The sequence below is a fragment of the Glycine max genome, chromosome 15 (assembly GCF_000004515.6).
Source record: "Glycine max cultivar Williams 82 chromosome 15, Glycine_max_v4.0, whole genome shotgun sequence".
Lineage (NCBI taxonomy): Eukaryota > Viridiplantae > Streptophyta > Magnoliopsida > Fabales > Fabaceae > Glycine > Glycine max.
This window is the reverse complement of record NC_038251.2, coordinates 17,374,366-17,393,678: the sequence shown is the minus strand read 5'-3', so window position 1 is coordinate 17,393,678 and position 19,313 is coordinate 17,374,366. Positions and strand designations below refer to the sequence as shown.

Genomic DNA, 19,313 nt, shown 5'->3' with positions numbered 1-19,313 from the left:
CTCCATCTCATCCCTGGCACAGAAGCACAAACGTCTAGCCCTTATCGGCAAGACTCCCAAACTAACAGGTTATCTCTAACCACTTCATTATTTGAATATGTTGTAACCTCTTTATCATGTGGCAGGTATTCTATTATCATAGCTTGGGGGATTATGTATTGTCTAGGGTCCACTAAATACACATGGTAAGCTATGTGGCACTCCAAAACACCTCATCCCTCCATGTCAGCCTTGGCACAAGAGTGCAGACGTCTCGCCCTTAGTAGCTGGGCTCCCAAACCGACAGGTTATCTCTAACCATTTCATTATTTGAATATGTTATAACCTCCTTATCATGTGGCAAGTATTCTATTATCTATAAGCTACACATTATCTACTAGTTATTATCTACAAGCTAATAATTATCTACAAGGGTTGTTACAACACCATAACAACCCTTACAAACAAGGACTCATAGCTCCCACTCCACTCTATAAGTATCAGGTTCTATATCATCCTTTTCATGACTCATTTTCACATAACTCACATACTTACTGGAGCATCAGAGTCCTTTATTTTGCAGGTTCGTCCTTTTGTCCTCTTAACAAAGGGAAATCCCAATCCAACATGCGAGATCGTGGAGCCTACTTTGGTCACATCCATATTGACGTGAGACAACTCCAAATTTTGCTAAGTACATTATTTTAAATAAAATTATTTTTAAATACTCTTAATATATGCGTTTAAGTAAGGATTACCCACTTTAATAATGGGGATGTTTAGGAACATTTTATTTCTCAACTATTGATCCAATGACTATTAAGTTTGACTATCTTTCTCAAATAAGGTGGGTTTAATATACACAACATAAAAACCTGGTCTAGAGCTTGATATAATATGAATTCTTCTTCTATGTTAGCTCTTAGCTACCTCATGTTCTTTCTCCACTATATTGACAAACCTATCCTAGCTTCCTCCACATATACTTGCAATTTGATGTGCAATATTGCAAATATATGGTTATAGTAAAATAATAAAATATCAAAATCATAAAAATTGTGTCCATTTATTGCAATTTAATAAGATAAATGATCATTTAAACAAAATAGTAAGATGTTGTTGGTCTAAGTGAAATTAAACTCAATATCCTTAATGTTTTGATGAATTAGTTGTTTGTTTCTTATATAAATAACTAAAAAAAATATTAAAAAAAATTATAATCTCCTTTATTTGGCATTTGAAGAAAGAGTTATTATCAACATATATCTATATTATCTCTTATCTCTAACTTTCATTAATAAAAATTAATCACAAGGACTTAATTAGTCTTAAAATTCAATATTGTCACCTCTCAAATATACAATGAGTACTCTCGCATCTCTTATGACATTCTCATTTCTAAAGATTCTATATCTAGTATCTTCAATCATGTTCTTTAACTAATAGATTCACTCAAGTATTATTTTCTTTCACAAGCCTCTTTAGGCTTCACCCTAAAACCTTACTATAAACCTACAAATTGACTCTAGACAATTAATTTTTTATATAAACAATTAAACAAAAAGACTCAATTAAAAATAAATACAAGTTCAATGTCTCGATTAAAAAAATTAAAAATATTCAAATAATTAAAACTTCTGAATAATTTAACCAAAATTAATCTTTTCAAAGTTTAAGACAAGATCAACTTTCTCTAAAAAAAAAAGAAAAAAGAAAGACCAGATCAATCGGAGACAAGTATAACCTAATTGCGCTTGCATATTATTTAAACGACACGTCCCGCTTCATTCAACGGTTAAGATGGTTTCTTTGAGTGAACAAAGACACCCAAAAGTGTGTTATTTTAATTTTTATTTATTCCCAAGTTCCAATCAGGGTTAAGGAATTATTGATGGGGAGGGAGTTTGGTTTACTTACAATTAGAAATAATATATCCGGCCGCGTAGTCTTTGATTAAGTATTTAATTTAATATATGCCCTTAAATATTCAATTGATTTTCTTAGAGTATCTACAATTGATTCTTGATCATATAAATGGAAAAAGATTCTGCTTACAGGAACACAACTCATTTTAGTAATTTTTACACCTTAAAAATAGTTAATTTTCAATTATCGATTGAAGGACATCTTCAATGAAAAAAAAATATAAACACTATTAAAATGTTTTGTTATATTGTCTAAGAGAAATTATCCTACTCCAAAACCACATACAACATGCATCCAATTTAATTTTTTTTAGCAAAGTACTTACACACCACTTATGTAGTATTCCATTTATAAGGAATTGGTGAAAGCGCAACTCAAATATCAACCTTGGTGTGTAAAATTAACAATTAAACTACTCCATTGCCTGCCGTATTATTTGTATAATCGAACCACCCAATTACGCACTTACCCATATTAAACTAATGCTGTGCTACAATTTTTTGTGACGTCTTAATCATTGAAAATACTTTTTCGGAAACTGGTCCATGTACAAGTGGACAGATTCTACATTAGGAAAGTAAAATATTTTTGGCATGGTATCTAAATAAATTTAATTCATTGGATGTGCTGATTTTAAAATCAAAAATTAATATTTTTTTTTCTTTTTCAGTTTGTCTCTGATTATTTCGTTTCTCGGATCGTCTAGTCTCTTTATCCTCTGTCATTCCTTCTCTCTCCATTACCTTTCTTTCCATCACAAATGTCACTTTATCACTGATAGAATCATTGTTTCCCCATAACTATGAATGATTTTCAAGAAAATAACAAACAACAAGGATCCAACATTAAAAAAAATCCAACAAAAGCCAACGACAGAAATTCAGAATATCACACTCAAGAAACAAATCTAAATCAAATTCTTTATAAAAAAAGCCAATGCAAGCACTACGAAATCCATTCTCAAAGGAAAATGATGAACCACCATGAAACCTTTCCTTGCTTGTGAACGCAAACCATTGCACGCCGCTACTGCCAACCACTCCCTTTGTCTCATCCCGACGCTGCATTTGAAAGTAACTAAGGAACACAAAATGATGCATCCGTTACTAGACCTTAAGATGAAACAATAATGTCTTTCAATGACACACCAAGAGTGCACTCGAACAGAAGGTGTGAGTTACAGTCGGCAAGTACGCTTTGGTGCCGATCAGTGTTGCAAATGTGGTGCCTCGAAGGTTTGGGTTTGAGGTTGGAGGAAAGGAGGGAGGATAGGCAAATCAGGCGATTAAATAATCGGAGTAGTTAGGGACAAATTGGGAAAGAGAAACAAAAAAGGAGAAAAAGAAAAAGAAAGAAAAATATTAATCATTGATGTTAAAATCAACACATCTAAGAATTCAAATTTACTTAGGTATCGTAAAAAATTATTTCACTTTCAGTAAAATTCATCATACAAGTGACCCATAAATAATATTAACGTTTAAACAATCACAACATGCACATCTTTTTAAAGGTGCAATAGAATTAGTAAAATAAACATATGTTTAATAACTCGATAAATTAATTAAAAAATCTAAAACAGGTTATTCGACACTTAATTTTTAATTAATTTTAAAATTTAATTTTTAACTCAAAGATGAAATCATAACTGAAAATATCAATTTAAAGTGTCAACCTAGTAAAAGGTAGATTAATCTAGTATCAAACAAAAAATCTGGAATACCTTTTGATTAAGAAAAACTCTATAAATAAATTAAAAATAATTTGTTGGACATATCTCTAGCAATCATCTCCCACATACTTCCAAACAAAACCACGGGCTTAGTCCAACCACTCCATCAATTATATTACAACATCTGTGATACCCTTCCTAGTTGGTCTTATAAAAGACACCCACATCTCACATCCCACCCTTCACACTAACCTTTGGCACAAACACACACCCATCTCCTCCATCCTTATTCTCCACAACTCTAGCTACCTGAGCACAAATTTGTAGCCATGTTGGGGAAGAGGCCCCAGCCGCGGATTGGAAAAATCTCCGAATTATTGGTCTCCGGCGACTGCACCACCAAGCTTTTTGATGCCCTCGGAAGAAGCCCTAGAAGCCCGTTTGACATGATGAACTTGAAGATGCAATCACCAAAGGGTCTTAAAAGCTATGACCTTGGTGGTGTAGGTCTAGGAATTGTGGTGGCCCTTGATAAAAAATCATCATCCGAGGAACAAGGCCATGACGTTGTGCCCAAACACGCCGTTATTTGCACGTCAAATTCAAACCGATCCGTACCAATCCCAGTTAAAAACCATCAAGGGTTTCAAAAGGGTGTGAATGAAATTCCCGTTGGAAGCTCCGAGGATTACACGTTTGTGACATACCATGTACCTAACAACAAGACCATCACTAAGGTTTATTATGATGGCGGTGAACGTGGAATTCTAACACATGGCTGCTATAATATTAACAACAACAACAACAACAACGTTGGTGTTGGTGGTGTTAGAAGAATCCCACCAACGCAAACTTTAAATATTGAAGAAGATGAACCGTCATATCCCACCTCGGATTTTCTCAGCTCGTGTCACTTGTGCCGAAAGAATCTCCATGGCAAAGACATTTACATGTACAGGTACTTACAAATTCATATTCCAAAGTCCTTCTTGCTCAAAATTCGATCATTTTATTTATTATTTATTCAATTTTTTTTAGTTATGGGCAAGGTTTTAAAAAAGGGTCGGCGACCGTGATTTGGGCAACGCGATAAAACCACAATTGATGATATTTAAAACCTTGGTTATGGGATTTAAGTTGGACTAATGATTTATTTTGTATCGGTGTTTACAGAGGAGAAAAAGCATTTTGTAGCAACGAGTGTCGTTCAAGGCAAATATCAATGGACGATGAACGCAAGGAACGGTGTAGATCAGAAGCTTCAAGGTCTGTGGAGATGTCAAGTTCACCATATACAGCAAGGGACCAAATGTTTTCAACTGGGATTGTGGCCCTTTAGCGTTTAATTTCTGTCTCTGGTAGAGACTCATATATACTTTGAATTCACATCATATAAGGCTATGTATGTAAAAGAAAATTAAGAAATCTTAGTGGTGTAACCATAGAAAATTTTTTGATCGAAAAAGTAGTAGAGATTTTGATTTAGTTGAATACTAATAAGAGCTTTCTTTCTTCTTCTTCTTGTATCTCAGAAAATTATAAATTTGCGATTTCAATTGCAGATTTAGTTTGTTCTGTTTCCTTCTATCCTTTTACTCTGTACTTTTTTTTGTTTTTTAGTTTGCTTTCTGCTGTGTTCTGTTTTGAGGTCAAGTCTTTTAGGAAACATAATAATTTTTTGATCACTTTGTTCAATCAGCTTTAACAAGTGGCAGTTCATAATTAAATAGGTGGGCACCTCGTGTTTAATTCTGTTTTGATAGCAGTGCTTTTAACACAGTCGAGAAATGATTGAGTGATCGTAATGTTATTTAAATGAGATTTTCTTTTTCTTTTTCTTTTTCTCAATTCCTAAAAAAGTCATGTATAATCTCCAGAAATAGGATGTAAATATATATAATGAGCAAGAAACAATTTTATATTTTTATAATCATTATACAAAATTATTTAAAATAAATTAATTAAAAAAACTTACACATGATATTTGAAATTACTAGCTTACTTTTTTGTTCATTTACTATTCTTGTAAAAGAACAATATTGATAGTGTGTTTGAACGAATATTTGCAAGATTAATTTTGAACTATGTTAATTTTGTAAAATAATTTTTACTTAAAATTAATTTTAAAGTGAAATACTTCATGTTAAAAAGTTTTTACATTTACATCAAATTTAAATTAAATATAATATGATACTTTAATGCTAAAATTGTTTTATTATATTTTTATTCAACCATACTTTATTTAATGCCAAACTTAATTTTAGCTTCATCCAACAAAACATAATCTTTTTTGGAATATTGTTTACTCACTTTGGATATAGATGTATGGAGTTCAAACGCTGCCAAACATGCAACAAGGAAGAATATGTTCTCATAAGAACACTAACATTGGCGACCTAACAGCAGCAATAAATTATTAAATTTTTTAAAAAATAAGCTTAATTATTTATACGTTCAATTGCATATTTTATCATCTGAATATTATCATTTTGCAAAAATTAAAAAATATTGTGGTAAAATGTGCAAAAAAAAATGATGATAAAATATGCAGAAAAAATTTAGGTAGTAAGATTAGTAAAATAATAATAGTTGAATGATAAAATGCACAATTAAAACTTATTTATAAATGATTATATGATTAAAAAATATACTTTCCATATTTAATAAGTCGTGGTATCGGGGTTAAAAGCAACTGTCCCAACCACCCTCCTACGATAAGAATTCTCCTTTTATATAGCTCGTTTCAAAATAGAGGGGGAAAAAAGAATAATTCCATCAGTGGGCTGAACTCAAGAAAGTAAGAGTGAAACCTATATCTCACCTCGCCATTTTGATAAATTTCTCACTTTTTTCATAAATTAAAATTAACAAATTTTAAGATTAAATTAAGAGATGAGATCCTTGAAGTAAATATATGTCCAATGGATCTCGTCCAAAGTGAAGTAGTAGCAAAAACGCACCAATCTATTTTTTGTTGGGTGAAATTTAGGAGAAATCAGTGAAAAAATCTCAAAATTTACATGATTTCACTCCAAAGAAATACTAGTGTGGATTAGAAAACGGTGTTCTTATCTTGAAACTTATGGTTGAACAAAACATCAAGCTGTCTCATAAATGTGTTATTTCGTCGTGTTTAAGTGGATGCTAATACAGTAGGGACCATGGGATGGACCACTTTGAAATTAAGCACCAGGTGGAGTGAATATCACTAGGGAATCCAAGTCTTGGTGTGGCCCAATTTCATCAATTCCCACTATAAATGGAAAAAAGAAAATAAGATAAAATCAACAAGCTAGAGAGCCTCTTATTATAAAATCACTAAACATGTCAATTAATTGATGTGAGATTATTTTAATTTAATCAAAAGTCTTAAATTTAAATTTTAAATATGTAATTATATTAAATATTTTGAGAAATTTTTTTATCTCCTATGATAATTTTACTCGATTTGAACTAAATTGTGTACAACAAAAAAATACATATAGTGAAGAAAAAAAAACTCAATATAAAGGAATCATATTATTATGGCTCCACTCCACTCCGAGCTACTTTATGCTAGGAACCCCTTTTATCATTCATAGGCATATGCCCCACTACCACATTGCATGTCCACTGCCATCTTTTTCCTAAAATTAAACATCATTGTGCTCCCTGCTCAGAGGGGAAAGTTGGAAAAAAAAAAAAGGAATGTCTTTTTTATGAGTGGGAAATGAAAAGAACAAGAGAAGCACAGAGGAAAGTAACTAAATTACATCCTCAAGTGAATCACCCCCCAAGCATCAGAGAGCAATAGAGTAGCTAGCTAAGATGGAAAATGATCCCAAACAAAGTATCATTGATCTTGACTTGCACCATACTTGGATAACCAATCTGCACATGAGTTGGCTTCACCAAGTGTATGTTGCAGAGTAACTTGCCTATTCAAACTAAGAAGCTTTTTATTGATGGTAGTGATTTGTAGTGCCATGGATGAGACGAATCTCCATTTTGCAATCAGTCTCACAAAGGATGATTATGTATCCTTCATTCCATGCTATTTGGAGTCCATGAAATACAGCAAACAATTATGCTTTCAAACTCGTTGATATCCCACAATGTCCTGAGAATCCAGCTAATCCAGTTCCTTAAATGATCCCGAAATAGTCCTCCATATCCCACTTTTCCTGGGTTCCCCAGTGAACTGCCGTTAGTATTAATTTTGATAGCAGTTGGTGGGGGACGCTTCCACAAGACTTCACGCTGCTGCTTGTAAGTAATTGCACGCCTATTTGAACAGTTAATATACTGGTGTAGAATCTGTATCTGACTTATGATTCTCCAGATATGCCATGAATTGTCTTGAAAGATTTTTGCATTTTGTGCCTTCCACAACATCTAGCAGCCAGTGGCAAACATAATTCCATTATCGCTATTGAGGTTGGAGACTAGCCAGTCATACACATTCGTTATGTAGAAAAGAGTATGAGAATCCAGTTTCAAGTGCTTCCAAACCATGGTTGAGTTAGGACAATCCCGAAGAAGATGACATGTGGTCTCTTGCTGACTAGTACACCTACAACACAAATCATTAACAGACAAGTGTCTGTAAACGCGACAAATGTTAGTTGGTAGGCTACCTTGAAAGGTAAGCCAAAGGAAGTGAAGAATGTTTTCTGGTAGCTGCATCTTCTAGACCCAGGACCAATTGACACGGTGTGTATTAGGTGATGGACTCTCGGCAATTAGCTATTTGAAGGTAGAGTTAGACGTATAAAGTGTTAGGAAATATTTGTTTTATAATTTAAAATTTATAAAAATATGTTATTATATTAATTCTGTTTTTATAAAATAAATTATTTATTTTAGGATTTGTTATGTAAAATTAGATTTTTTATATTTTTTAAGATTTTATTTTAATGGGTCAAATCCAATTTATTATGTATTTGTTAAGTTTGTTTTGATATCGATAAGTTGTTATGTTTGTTTGTACGCTTCAACCTAGGTTAACAAAATTTCTTCCTTAAATTATTTTTCTTTATACTTATTGTTGTGCATTGTTGATTCATGTTCTAAAGTTACTTTGTTACTGTTGTTTTGTTATTTAGTTTAAGACTTTATATTTTTTCTCATTTATTTGTTTTATTTTATTTTAATTTTTTAATAGTCTTAGAATCTTGTATAGTCCTTTGTCAAGTAACATTCTGTTTTATCAAAATATTTGTAATGGATATGATTGAGCCTCTTCCTAGTAAGCCTGGACAATTAATTGATGAGAACACAATGTATTATACTTTATTAAAAATGTTTTTATTATATTATTTTATTTCTTTAAATCTGAAATTAGTGGGAGATTGTTGGAAAATATTTTCTTATAATTTGAAATTTAAAATTAAAATATATTTTCTTTATCAATTATGGTTTTTAAAGATAAAATGTTTTTAGAATTAGTTTTCGTGAAAAAACTAAAAGCATCCCACTACTTCTATTCCTATGTTAGGGAGCTATCTTTTACTTGGTCAATTTTTTTTAACATTACAAGTCTTTAAAATTAGGAAGTTTGTTGTTTGGTTTTTATTTTCTGTTGTTTAACATTATTGCTACACGTTGGTGATTGGTTGTCTCTATATATGTAGCTCCTTGCTAAAAATAATAATAAACATTGTGAAAATACAACACACAAAGCAATAAAATGAACACTTAGATGAAACTTTATATTCTGCATGTTGTATTTTTAATATGGTACCTTATAATTATTTTTTAAAAAAAACCCCTTTTGAGCTATGGAGAAAAAGATAATCAAATCTAAAATATCTTAAAGTGTGTGGGTGTCTAGCAAAGGTTAACATCCCTATTAATAAGAAAAGGAAAATTGGACCAAAGACTGTTGATTATGTTTTTGTTGGATATTCTTTGCATAGTACTACTTATAGATTCTTGGTAAATCTTTATATGATTTGAAACAAGCTCCAAAGTAATGACACGAAAAGTTTGATCAAGTTGTTCTTTTGTATGGTTTTCAAATCAATAATAATGATAAATGTGTGAATGTGGATGACATATTGATATTTGGTAGTGGTATGCATTTCATAAATGATGTGAAGTCTTTCTTATCTAGTAATTTTGATATAAAGGACCTTAGTCCTATAGATGTGATTTTGAGTATTAAGCTTATAAAGAAAAATGATGGCATAGTTTTAACCCAATCACACTATGTTGAAAAGTTATTGAAAAAGTTTAATTATTTTGATGTGAAACTTGTTTCTACTCCTTATGATTCATCCATTAAGTTAAAGAAAAATTTGAGTAAAGGAATCTCTTCACATAAATATTCTCAAATTATTGGTTCTTTGTTGCATTTGCAAACTTATCTAGGCCTAACATTGCATATGCAGTTGGTAGATTAGGAAGGTATACTAATAATCTTGATCATTCTCATTAGATTGCATTAGAAAGAGTTTTTAGATACTTAAAAGGAAACATTAATTATGGCATTCATTATACATGTTTTCCTGCAGTAATTAAGGGATTTAGTGATGCAAATTGGATTTCTGATTCTGATGCAACAAAATTGACAAGTGGTTATGTTTTTACTTTAGTTGATGGTGCAATATCATGGAAATATGCTAAACAAACTATTATTTCATGTTCTACCATGGAAGAAAAAATTATTGTTTTAGATACTGCTACTAGTGAGACTGAGTTTCTTAAAAATTTGTTATGTGATTTACCATTCTTGAATAAACCTATACCTCCAATTCCAATGCATTGTGATAGTCAAGTTGTTATATCTAAAGTTACTAGCAAAAATTTTAATGAAAAAAGAAGATACCTAAGAGTAAGGGATAAGTCTATCAGAAATTTGATTTCTCATGGTACCATTTCTCTTGACTTTGTCAGGTCAAAAAATAATATTGCGGATCCCCTTACAAAAGGGTTGATGCGCCAACAAGTACTTGAGTCGTCAAGGGGAATGAGACTGAAGCCCATTATTTACTTACAACAATGGACACCCGTCTCCGTGTGATTGGTGATCCCATGAATGAAGTTCAACGGGTAACAGCGACATTGCTTATTGACTAAAGTACACCAAAATAAAATTTTGTGGAGTTGTTCCGTTTCTCATTCCTATGACGAGGTGTATTATAAATTGTGACAATATTAAGGTTGAGGTATTTATATATGTGTATTTTTTGATAAAAAAAATACCTCTTAATGAATCCGATAACAATTATTGTAGGGGTGAGGGTGACAAATCACTCTTTTCGAGGATTCACCTAGTGAGTGTGGTGGTGGGGCCGCCATTGTGAGATATGAGCTAATCTCTTAGTGACACTCACGAAACAAGATATATGCGCTAGACCGTGTAACGCGCTACCACTAATTAGAACCTAAATGAACGTCAATATTGTAGGGGTTGTGTACTAAAGTCCGGTTTAAGAAGGTGTAGTTCAAGACAATTAAGTCACTACATTTTTCTCGGGTGGAAGTTCACTAGGTATAAGGCTCAAACCCGGAAGGTTCCTTATACCGAAATACAATATCACATGCTCTTTCTTTTACATTTCTATACAAATTATTTTAAAAAAAATATTTTAAAATTTTAATTTATGTGGGGAATGTTAGTAAATATTTGTTTTATAATTTAAAATTTATAAAAATATGTTAATCATATTAATTCTGTTTTTATAAAATAAATTATTTGTTTTAGCATCTGTTGCGTAAAATTAGATTTCCTATATTTTCTAAGATTTTGCTTTAATGGGTCAATGCAATTTGTTACATATTTGTTATGTTTGTTTTGATACTTGTTGGTTTCCAACGATCATATTTTTGTTGTTGCATAAAGGAGTTTATGCTTATATATATCTATATTCTTCTAGATAGAAAACACACCAGCATGAAAACAATTTGATTTCTTTCTCTCTAAATTTTTTTCTTCCTTTTCTTATAAAAACTTATTTTTGAGAGTAAGAGCATTGGTGTTCAAAAGGTTCGGGGATCTTTTCGTTGCACACGATCGGAACCAATGGGTTGTCGTATCTTGGGAGAAGAGCACAATCAGATTTTCCACCAATTCAATGGAAGCGTTTTCTCTTTAAGAATAACGTTTGCACACTTCAACCCAAGCTAACAAAATTTCTCCCTTGAATTATTTTCCTTTATACTTATTGTTTGATATAACGCATTGTTGATTCATGTTCTAAAATTATTTTACTATTATTGTTTTGTTATTTAGTTTAAGACTTTACATTTCTTCTCATTTATTTATTTTATTTTATTTTATTTTTCTAACATAAACACCATTGCTTGAAGGTCCCCATATGATAACATCATCCTACTCATTATTGATGACATGATTCTGAAATTCCTCCTTGACTTCATTTGAAATCGTAGTTGCCAACATATCAAGACACCATCTCCCATTGTGATATATATCACGCTGTCTCATTTCAGCGTCTTGAAAATTTGCATATGGCACAAGTTTTGAGAAAATCAGTGGCCTTTATTATAGAGTTGTATGTATATGATGCGCCCTCCACCGCCTCTGCATGTAATATAGTTCCCCCCATGCAAGTATTGTTTCTCTAATAACTGGACCCATAACTTGTTCCTATCATGGATCATTTCCCATGAATGATTTCCAAGAAGAGAAATGTTGACATCTCTTGCTGGTCTAATCCCTAACCACCACGAGCTTTGGGTTAGGTTAGAGTTGATGCATCAGTTCAATCACATTCGCCCTTCGGGAACCACAAATTTTGCATAATGTATATTGACATTGAGGAGAGAATTGACTTAGCTAAGGTCACACGACGTGCCCTATTCAACAAGTTCATTTTCCACCCAGCTAGTCTTGAATTGATCTTGTCAAGAACAAAGTTGAAATCACTATTCTTTATCCTCCCTTTCAGCATAGGAAATCCAAGATATTTACCTATTTGCCTGGTGTGATGAAAGTGAGAGATCATTTTAAACTTATCCACTTTTGCATTAGACACATCATTGCATGTCATGAATTTGGACTTGTGGATATTAACACGCAATCCAAAAGGATGACAGAAAACATCAAGAATCTCTTTAACAAATTTCACTTGGGAAGATTTGGCCTCGGTGAAAAGCAAGCAGTCATCCATAAAAAATAGATGAGAGATACTGGGAGCATTAGACTTAAGCTTTACTGACAACCAAGCTCTCTCCTATACCTTCTGTTGTATAAACAAAGATAATTTTTCCATGCATATCAAAAACAGATAATGAGACATGGGATCTCTCTATCTAAGACTTTTGTTGGGTTCAAAACTTTGTAGCTTCTCACCTTTCCATTTCAGTGATAGCTTGGTGGAAGTGGTGAAATTCATAATTAGAGTAACTATCTGAAGAGGGAAACCAAATTCTTGTAGTGTCATTTTTAAAAAACCCCAATCCACTCTATCATACGCTTTTTCAAAATCAATTTTGAACATAACAACTCCTTTTTTTCCTCTCTTCATCTTATGCATATGATGAACAACTTCCTGGCAGATTAGAGAATTATCAGACATACCCCTGTTGGGAATGAAGCTACTCTAAAGTGGTCTAATCAAGTGATCCAAATGAGGGCGAATTTTGTTGACCAGCACTTTGGAGATAGCTTTGAACAACACATTGCATAAACTTATAGGTCGAAAATCCGTAAAAGACATTAGAGCCTACACTTTAGGAATTGACATAATGAGAGTTTCTGCGAGACACAAATCAGTTTCTCCTATAGAGAAAGTTGTAGCTACCATAGTTCACACTTTAGTAGCAACCACATCCTAATACGTTTTGAAAAATATGGGTTGGAAGCCATCATCACCTGGGGCTTTGTTAAAATTCATAGAAAAATAGCTGACTTAACATCCTCCATAGAAATTGGTTGGACAAGGCTATTGTAGAGTTCCTGATTAACCTGAGGAATGACTGGGATCTATAGACATTCTGGTTGGCAGTGATCGGCAGAGTGGAAGAGCTTTTTGAAGAAAGATATGGCCTCTTTTTGCTCTTCATCAGTGCACTAGATTCCACTAATATCTAGGCGATAAATCTTATTTCTTCTTCTCCTTATGGCAGCTTGTGTGTGGAAAAATTTCATGTTTTTATTCCCAAATTTAATCCACTGCTCTCTGGATTTTTTATATTACCATCTGTAGACCCCCAAGTATTCTGAACAATTGATTCATAATTAGGATGAGATATCTAGGCAGCTTGGAAGTGGAAAGACTTTACCCTTCTGCTCCTCACTTTCAAGCAGCTGAGAATCAGTGGATTATGATCTAAGTTATGATGCATTGGAAGAACCTCAAGAAGGGCATGAGGAAACATGAGCCGCCAGTCAGAATAAAGTAGAGAACATGTAACATCAATTACTGAAGATAGTACCCAAATGCCACCTGAATGGCTGGCTCACTGCTTCTTGAATAAACAACGGATTGAAACCCAAATTATTCCAAAAAGTTTCTACTTTGGAAAAAGGACCATGGGTCTCAAAAACCAGAAACATAGATGGATGGTGCAAATTAACTGTCCCGAACATGACATCTTGAAGCCTTACCCAAGGCCCCATAATGTTCAATGCCACAATGTTAAAATTACAAAACAAGTCCATAATAACAGGTGAGCATGGACTAGAAACTTGGTACTTTAGTCTAAGTTGTCGCATTATGGTCACCCAAGGATGTCTCAAGTACCATATCCTGCTGGCCCACCATTGGTTGGTCAGTTGATTTTCCTATCTCCATAGGTTGCATTTGATCATCCTCATTTCCTTGTAGTACAACAAATCTGTTGGGTGAAATAGCTTGCATGGGGACTGTGTATTTAGCGCAAAAGCCCCCACATAATGAGTTAGTGCACGATCACTCATTTTCAAATTAAAGGTTCCCCTTGCATCATGTGACTGTGGTTCTGAACGTTGTCACTCTCCTTTTGTTTGTTTTGGAGCGAATAAGAATATTATTCTTATCTTTATCATTCACTCTTGATTGGCACTGATTTTTAGTCCCTCCATCTTTATCCTGATTGTTTGGTTTATTACGGGATTTGCGTTTCACCACCAACCAATCACCATGCAGCTCATCATTGGCAGTAATTGACTTGTCTTCGCCATTAATATTCCCATTATTTGTATTGAAGTTTCCAATTGGAATGTTTGATGAAGTGGACCCCGCATCCTGCCTCATAGATGCAACAACAACTTGCTTGCCCTTCGCATCACCATTGGTGCCGCCGCCGCCGGAGCAACATTCTGAACAGAAGACACTGCTTTAGAACAGTTGCGAGCTAAATGACCATAATGTCCGCAACCAACACAAATTTGGTGCCGTCCTTTGTACTCCACCTTATACTAGAAAAACCTTCGAGCCAAACCTTCTCTATCACTGGTTTATCCAAATCGATTTTCACACAAACACTTCCACGCCTTACGTCCAACATTGTAGAATCCACTCGTATTGGAGTGCCAATAGCCGCGGCCAAAGCAAGAAGAATGCTTTCATCATAATACAAAAAATTAAGGCCTAGAAAGCTTACTCATGCAAGTGTTTTGTCAATCTTTGCCACCGGGGAGACAAAATTTGGAGACCACTTTTGAACTGTAAGATAATGATCAAATATCATCCATGGCCCTTTGATAGCAATCAGGGTCACAGCCCTTCACCTCCTGAGGAACTGGAAGCTGAAGTCCACCAAGAGGAGATACCGGCCCATGAAGGTAGGCCCAAAAGGAACAGCATCAGACCTGGATATCTGAAGGATTTCGTGTAGGGAATGCAGGGAGCACTAGTGTTAGTGTGCTGTAGGAAAACGCGTGCCAAAGTTTGTTATAATTGTTAGTAGTGGAATTCTATAGGCTGTTAGCAAATGGAATCATTTCTGTTATGATACAACCTGATAAACTCTATAAATACATCAATATATGAATAACAACACAGAGTGAAATTTGATACAAACTATTTAGTGTAGTGAGGAGGTACCTTGGCCTCGAACACAAGGAATCACGCTTATCCCTTCCCCCATGTTTTACCAATTAGTGGAGAGCTGACATCGTTTTGGGTGTGGACTGGCTAAAGCATCTTGGGCCTGTAATTACTAACTACACCACCCTCTCCATGCAGTTTGAACATATGGGCAATTTCTTTACCATTCATGTTGATGTTGCCAATGGCCTATTACCTCCATCCCCTAAACAACTTCGGTGCATGATCCAGACCAACTCCACCTCCACCTTATTCCATCTTTCAGTGCACTCTAACCCACAACCCAACCCTCCTGAACCTCCCCAACCCATACCTGCTATCCAAGTCATCATTTCCCAATTTACCCCCATCTTCCTCAAACCAACTACCCTTCCCCCTCCACGTCAGATTACCCACCACATCAACCTCCTTCCTTCAACTAAACCCATCAATGCCCGCCCCTATCGATACCCTTATTTCTAGAAGTCAGAAATTGAGAAGCAAGTATCAGACCTCCTCGAATCTGGCCTCAACCGTGTTAGCCAAAGCCATTTCTCCTCACAATTGCTACTAGTAAAAAAGAAAGATGACTATTGGCGGATGTGCGTGGATTACCGTGCTTTAATCGCTGTGACTGTTCGTGATCGTTTACCCATGCCAACGATCGACGAATTGTTGGATGACCTTGGTCACGCCTCCTGGTTCACCAAGCTCAACCTATGGCAGGGATTCCATCAGATATTAATGGCCAACGAGGACATTGCCAAAACTGCTTTTCGAACGCACCATGGCCATTGTGAATACTGCGTGATGTTGTTCAGTTTATGCAACGCGCCCTCAACATTCTAGGCCACAACGAATGAGATACTCATCCCGTACTTGAGGAAATTCACGGTCATCTTCTTTGATGATATCCTTATCTATAGTGATTCCCTCTCGGCCCACATCACCCACTTGGAAGTGGTGCTTAAAACCCTGTTGAATGCTAAACTTTTCCTCAAACGTTCCAAGTGCTTATTCGCCCAACGCCAACTCGAGTATCTAGGCCACATAATCTCAGGCAACAGTATTGAACCAGAATCGTCTAAGATCGCTGCCATGGTACAATGGCCAACACCATCTTGTCAAAAGGATCTATGGACATTCTTGGGACTTACTAGGTTTTATCGTCACTTTATTAAAGGGTATGCGCAAATGGCTTCCCCTCTCACTTCTATGCTATGCCGCAACAATTTCCTTTGGTCCTCACAGGCTCAACTTTCTTTTGACAACTTAAAGCAAGCAATGACGAAGGCGCCAGTGCTCACAGCCCCTGATTTCTCTTTGCCTTTCGTTGTGGAAACTGATGCATCCGAGTTCGCCATGGGCACCATCCTCATGCAACAAAATCGTCCAATTGCTCTTTTCAACCAATAATTCAACCCAAAGCTACAGAGAGCTTCCACCTATGTTTGTGAACTTCACGCTATGACTTCGGCAATCTGCAAGTGGCGTCAATACTTGCTCGGCCACCAGTTCAACATCCTCACTGACCACCGTAGCTTAAAGGACTTGATGACATAAGTCATACAGACCCCAAAATAGCAATATTACTTGGCAAAGCTCATTGGTTATGATTATCATATCCAGTATGAGAGTGGCAAATCGAACGTGGTAGTAGATGCCCTCTCGAGAATTGATATCACTCCTGAGGCCCAATTGTTCATTCTCTCCCTTCCTCAGCTCGACTTCCTCGACCAACTTCGAGCAACATTCCAACAAAGCCCAACTTTTCAGAATAAGGTCCAAGCAGTCACTTCTACTGCTTTTCCAGATTTCAAATTTGATAATGGACTATTATTCTATAAAGGGAGCATATGGCTTAACAGTGAAAACCCTTTCATTCAATCCATTCTGCATGATTTTCATAGTACACCTCTCGGCGGCCATTTCAGGGTAACCAAAACAGCTCATCGCATTAAAGCCAATTTCACCTGGGATACTTTGCTTTCCGATGTCAAGTTTTTTGTTAAACACTGCCACACATGCCAACAAATCAAGCATGTTACTCGACGACCTGCAGGGCTGTTACAGCCATTGCCCATCCCTTCTGGCATCTGGGAAGATTTATCACTGGATTTCGTTACCCATCTACCATAATCCCATATATGGTGGTGGTCGACCGCTTTTCTAAAGGTGCACACTTTGGTGTAGTGCCCCGACAATTCTTGGCTTATAAGGTGGCTAATCTATTCTTGGATACTGTTTGCAAGCTTCATGGATTTCCCCAAAGCTTAGTCTCCGACAGAGAGCCCTTATTGATCAACAATTTTTGGAGAGAATTATTCCGGATTAGTGGCACCTCATTTAGGATGAGTACCGCTTACCATCCCCAGTCCGACGGCCAGACAGAGGTCATGAACCGCATCCTTGAATAGTACCTCCGGTCGTTCGTCTATGCCCATCCTTCTGATTGGTACAAATTCCTAGCATTGGCGGAATGCTCGTACAATACCTATGTCCATTCAAGCACATGAGTCACTCCTTATGAAGTTATCTACAGTAAGAAACCCCCTTCTATCTCTCAGTATGTTTCGGGTTTATCACCAAACGCGGTCATAATTTCACTTTTGGTCACCAGGTAGGCCATCTCCGAGGCTCTCCATGGTGACTTGCGAAAGCTCAGGCCACTATAAAATGCTATGCAGATGCTAAACGCCGTCATCAGGATTTCCAGGAGGAACAATGGGTTTATGTCAAGCTCCAACCCTTTTGCCAAACGACGGTCTCGAGAACAGCCCACCATAAACTCACCAAGCGCTATTTCGAACCTTTTGAAATACTAGAACTCATTGGCAATGTGGCGTATTGCCTTCGCTTGCTAGCAAATTCCCACATCCATCCAGTATTTCACAGCTCTTTGTTATGCCCCCACTATGGTCCCCTTGTTCTCGACACCAATCCATTACCTCCACATGTGGTTCACAACCACCCTATTCTCGAACCACTCGTAAAACTTGATTCTAAGTTTGACTCTTCCACTACCCTACCCACACGAATGGTACTTATCCAATGGCAAGGTTTTCCCCCTAAGGAAGCCACTTGGGAAAAGTGGTCCACGGTGTCTGATGTGTTGCACCTGGAGGACAAGGTGCATTTGTCAAGAGATGTTATTGATAGCAATCAGGGTCACAACCCTTCACCTCTTGAGGAATTGGAAGTTGGAGTCCACCAAGAGGAGATACCAGCCCAAGAAGGTAGGCCCAAAAGGAACAACATCAGACCTGGATATCTGAAGGATTTCGTGTAGGGAATGCAGGGAGCACTAGTGTTAGTGTGCTGTAGGAAAACACCAAAGTTTGTGATAATTGTTAGTAGTGGAATTGTATAGGCTGTTAGCAAATGGAATCATTTCTGTTATGATATAGCCTGATAAACTCTATAAATACATCAATATATGAATAACAACACATAGAGTGAAATTTGATACAAACTATTTAGTGTAGTGAGGAGGTACCTTGGCCTCGAACACAAGGAATCGTGCTTATCCCTTCCTTTATCTCTATCACCCTTCCTTCATGACCTTGGTTATGTCCATCTCCATATCAAATTTCACCATATAGAAATTGTTGTCAATATCAAGGATATCGAACCCTACAATTAATCTCCACAGGCATGTTAACCTGTCTTTCATTACATTGTAACCAATACACTTTCCAAGAAGCTTGGCGACCAAAGCATCTTCCCATGGCGCACACAAAACTTCAAAAACAAAGTCAACTATGTGCACCATTGGCTTCACA

General features: G+C 35.6%; 2 protein-coding genes across 2 annotated transcripts; both read left to right on the top strand.

The window, feature by feature from the left end:
* The first annotated feature begins 3,680 nt into the window (after window positions 1-3,680).
* On the top strand, window positions 3,681-5,093 carry LOC100813156 (FCS-Like Zinc finger 14). The gene is made up of 2 exons (XM_003546467.4): window positions 3,681-4,535; window positions 4,751-5,093. The coding sequence occupies exons 1-2, from the start codon at window positions 3,907-3,909 to the stop codon at window positions 4,914-4,916; spliced, it is 795 nt and encodes a 264-aa protein (XP_003546515.1). The 5' UTR covers window positions 3,681-3,906; the 3' UTR covers window positions 4,917-5,093.
* Window positions 5,094-17,678: 12,585 nt separating this feature from the next.
* LOC112999587 (uncharacterized) lies at window positions 17,679-18,820 on the top strand. Its single transcript, XM_026125904.1, has 3 exons — window positions 17,679-17,924; window positions 18,001-18,097; window positions 18,219-18,820. Exons 1-3 carry the CDS (start codon window positions 17,679-17,681, stop codon window positions 18,818-18,820), a joined length of 945 nt encoding a protein of 314 aa, XP_025981689.1.
* Window positions 18,821-19,313: the final 493 nt, after the last annotated feature.

Bases quoted from the DNA above. Each gene is read 5' to 3' on its own strand.
- LOC100813156 (XM_003546467.4), top strand. From the start codon at position 3,907: ATGTTGGGGAAGAGGCCCCAGCCGCGGATTGGAAAAATCTCCGAATTA. The intron at 4,536-4,750 runs GTACTTACAAAT...CGGTGTTTACAG, and splicing joins AAAGACATTTACATGTACAG to AGGAGAAAAAGCATTTTGTA.
- LOC112999587 (XM_026125904.1), top strand. From the start codon at position 17,679: ATGGTGGTGGTCGACCGCTTTTCTAAAGGTGCACACTTTGGTGTAGTG. The intron at 17,925-18,000 runs GTCATGAACCGC...ACAAATTCCTAG, and splicing joins AGTCCGACGGCCAGACAGAG to CATTGGCGGAATGCTCGTAC. The intron at 18,098-18,218 runs GTATGTTTCGGG...AATGCTATGCAG, and splicing joins AAACCCCCTTCTATCTCTCA to ATGCTAAACGCCGTCATCAG.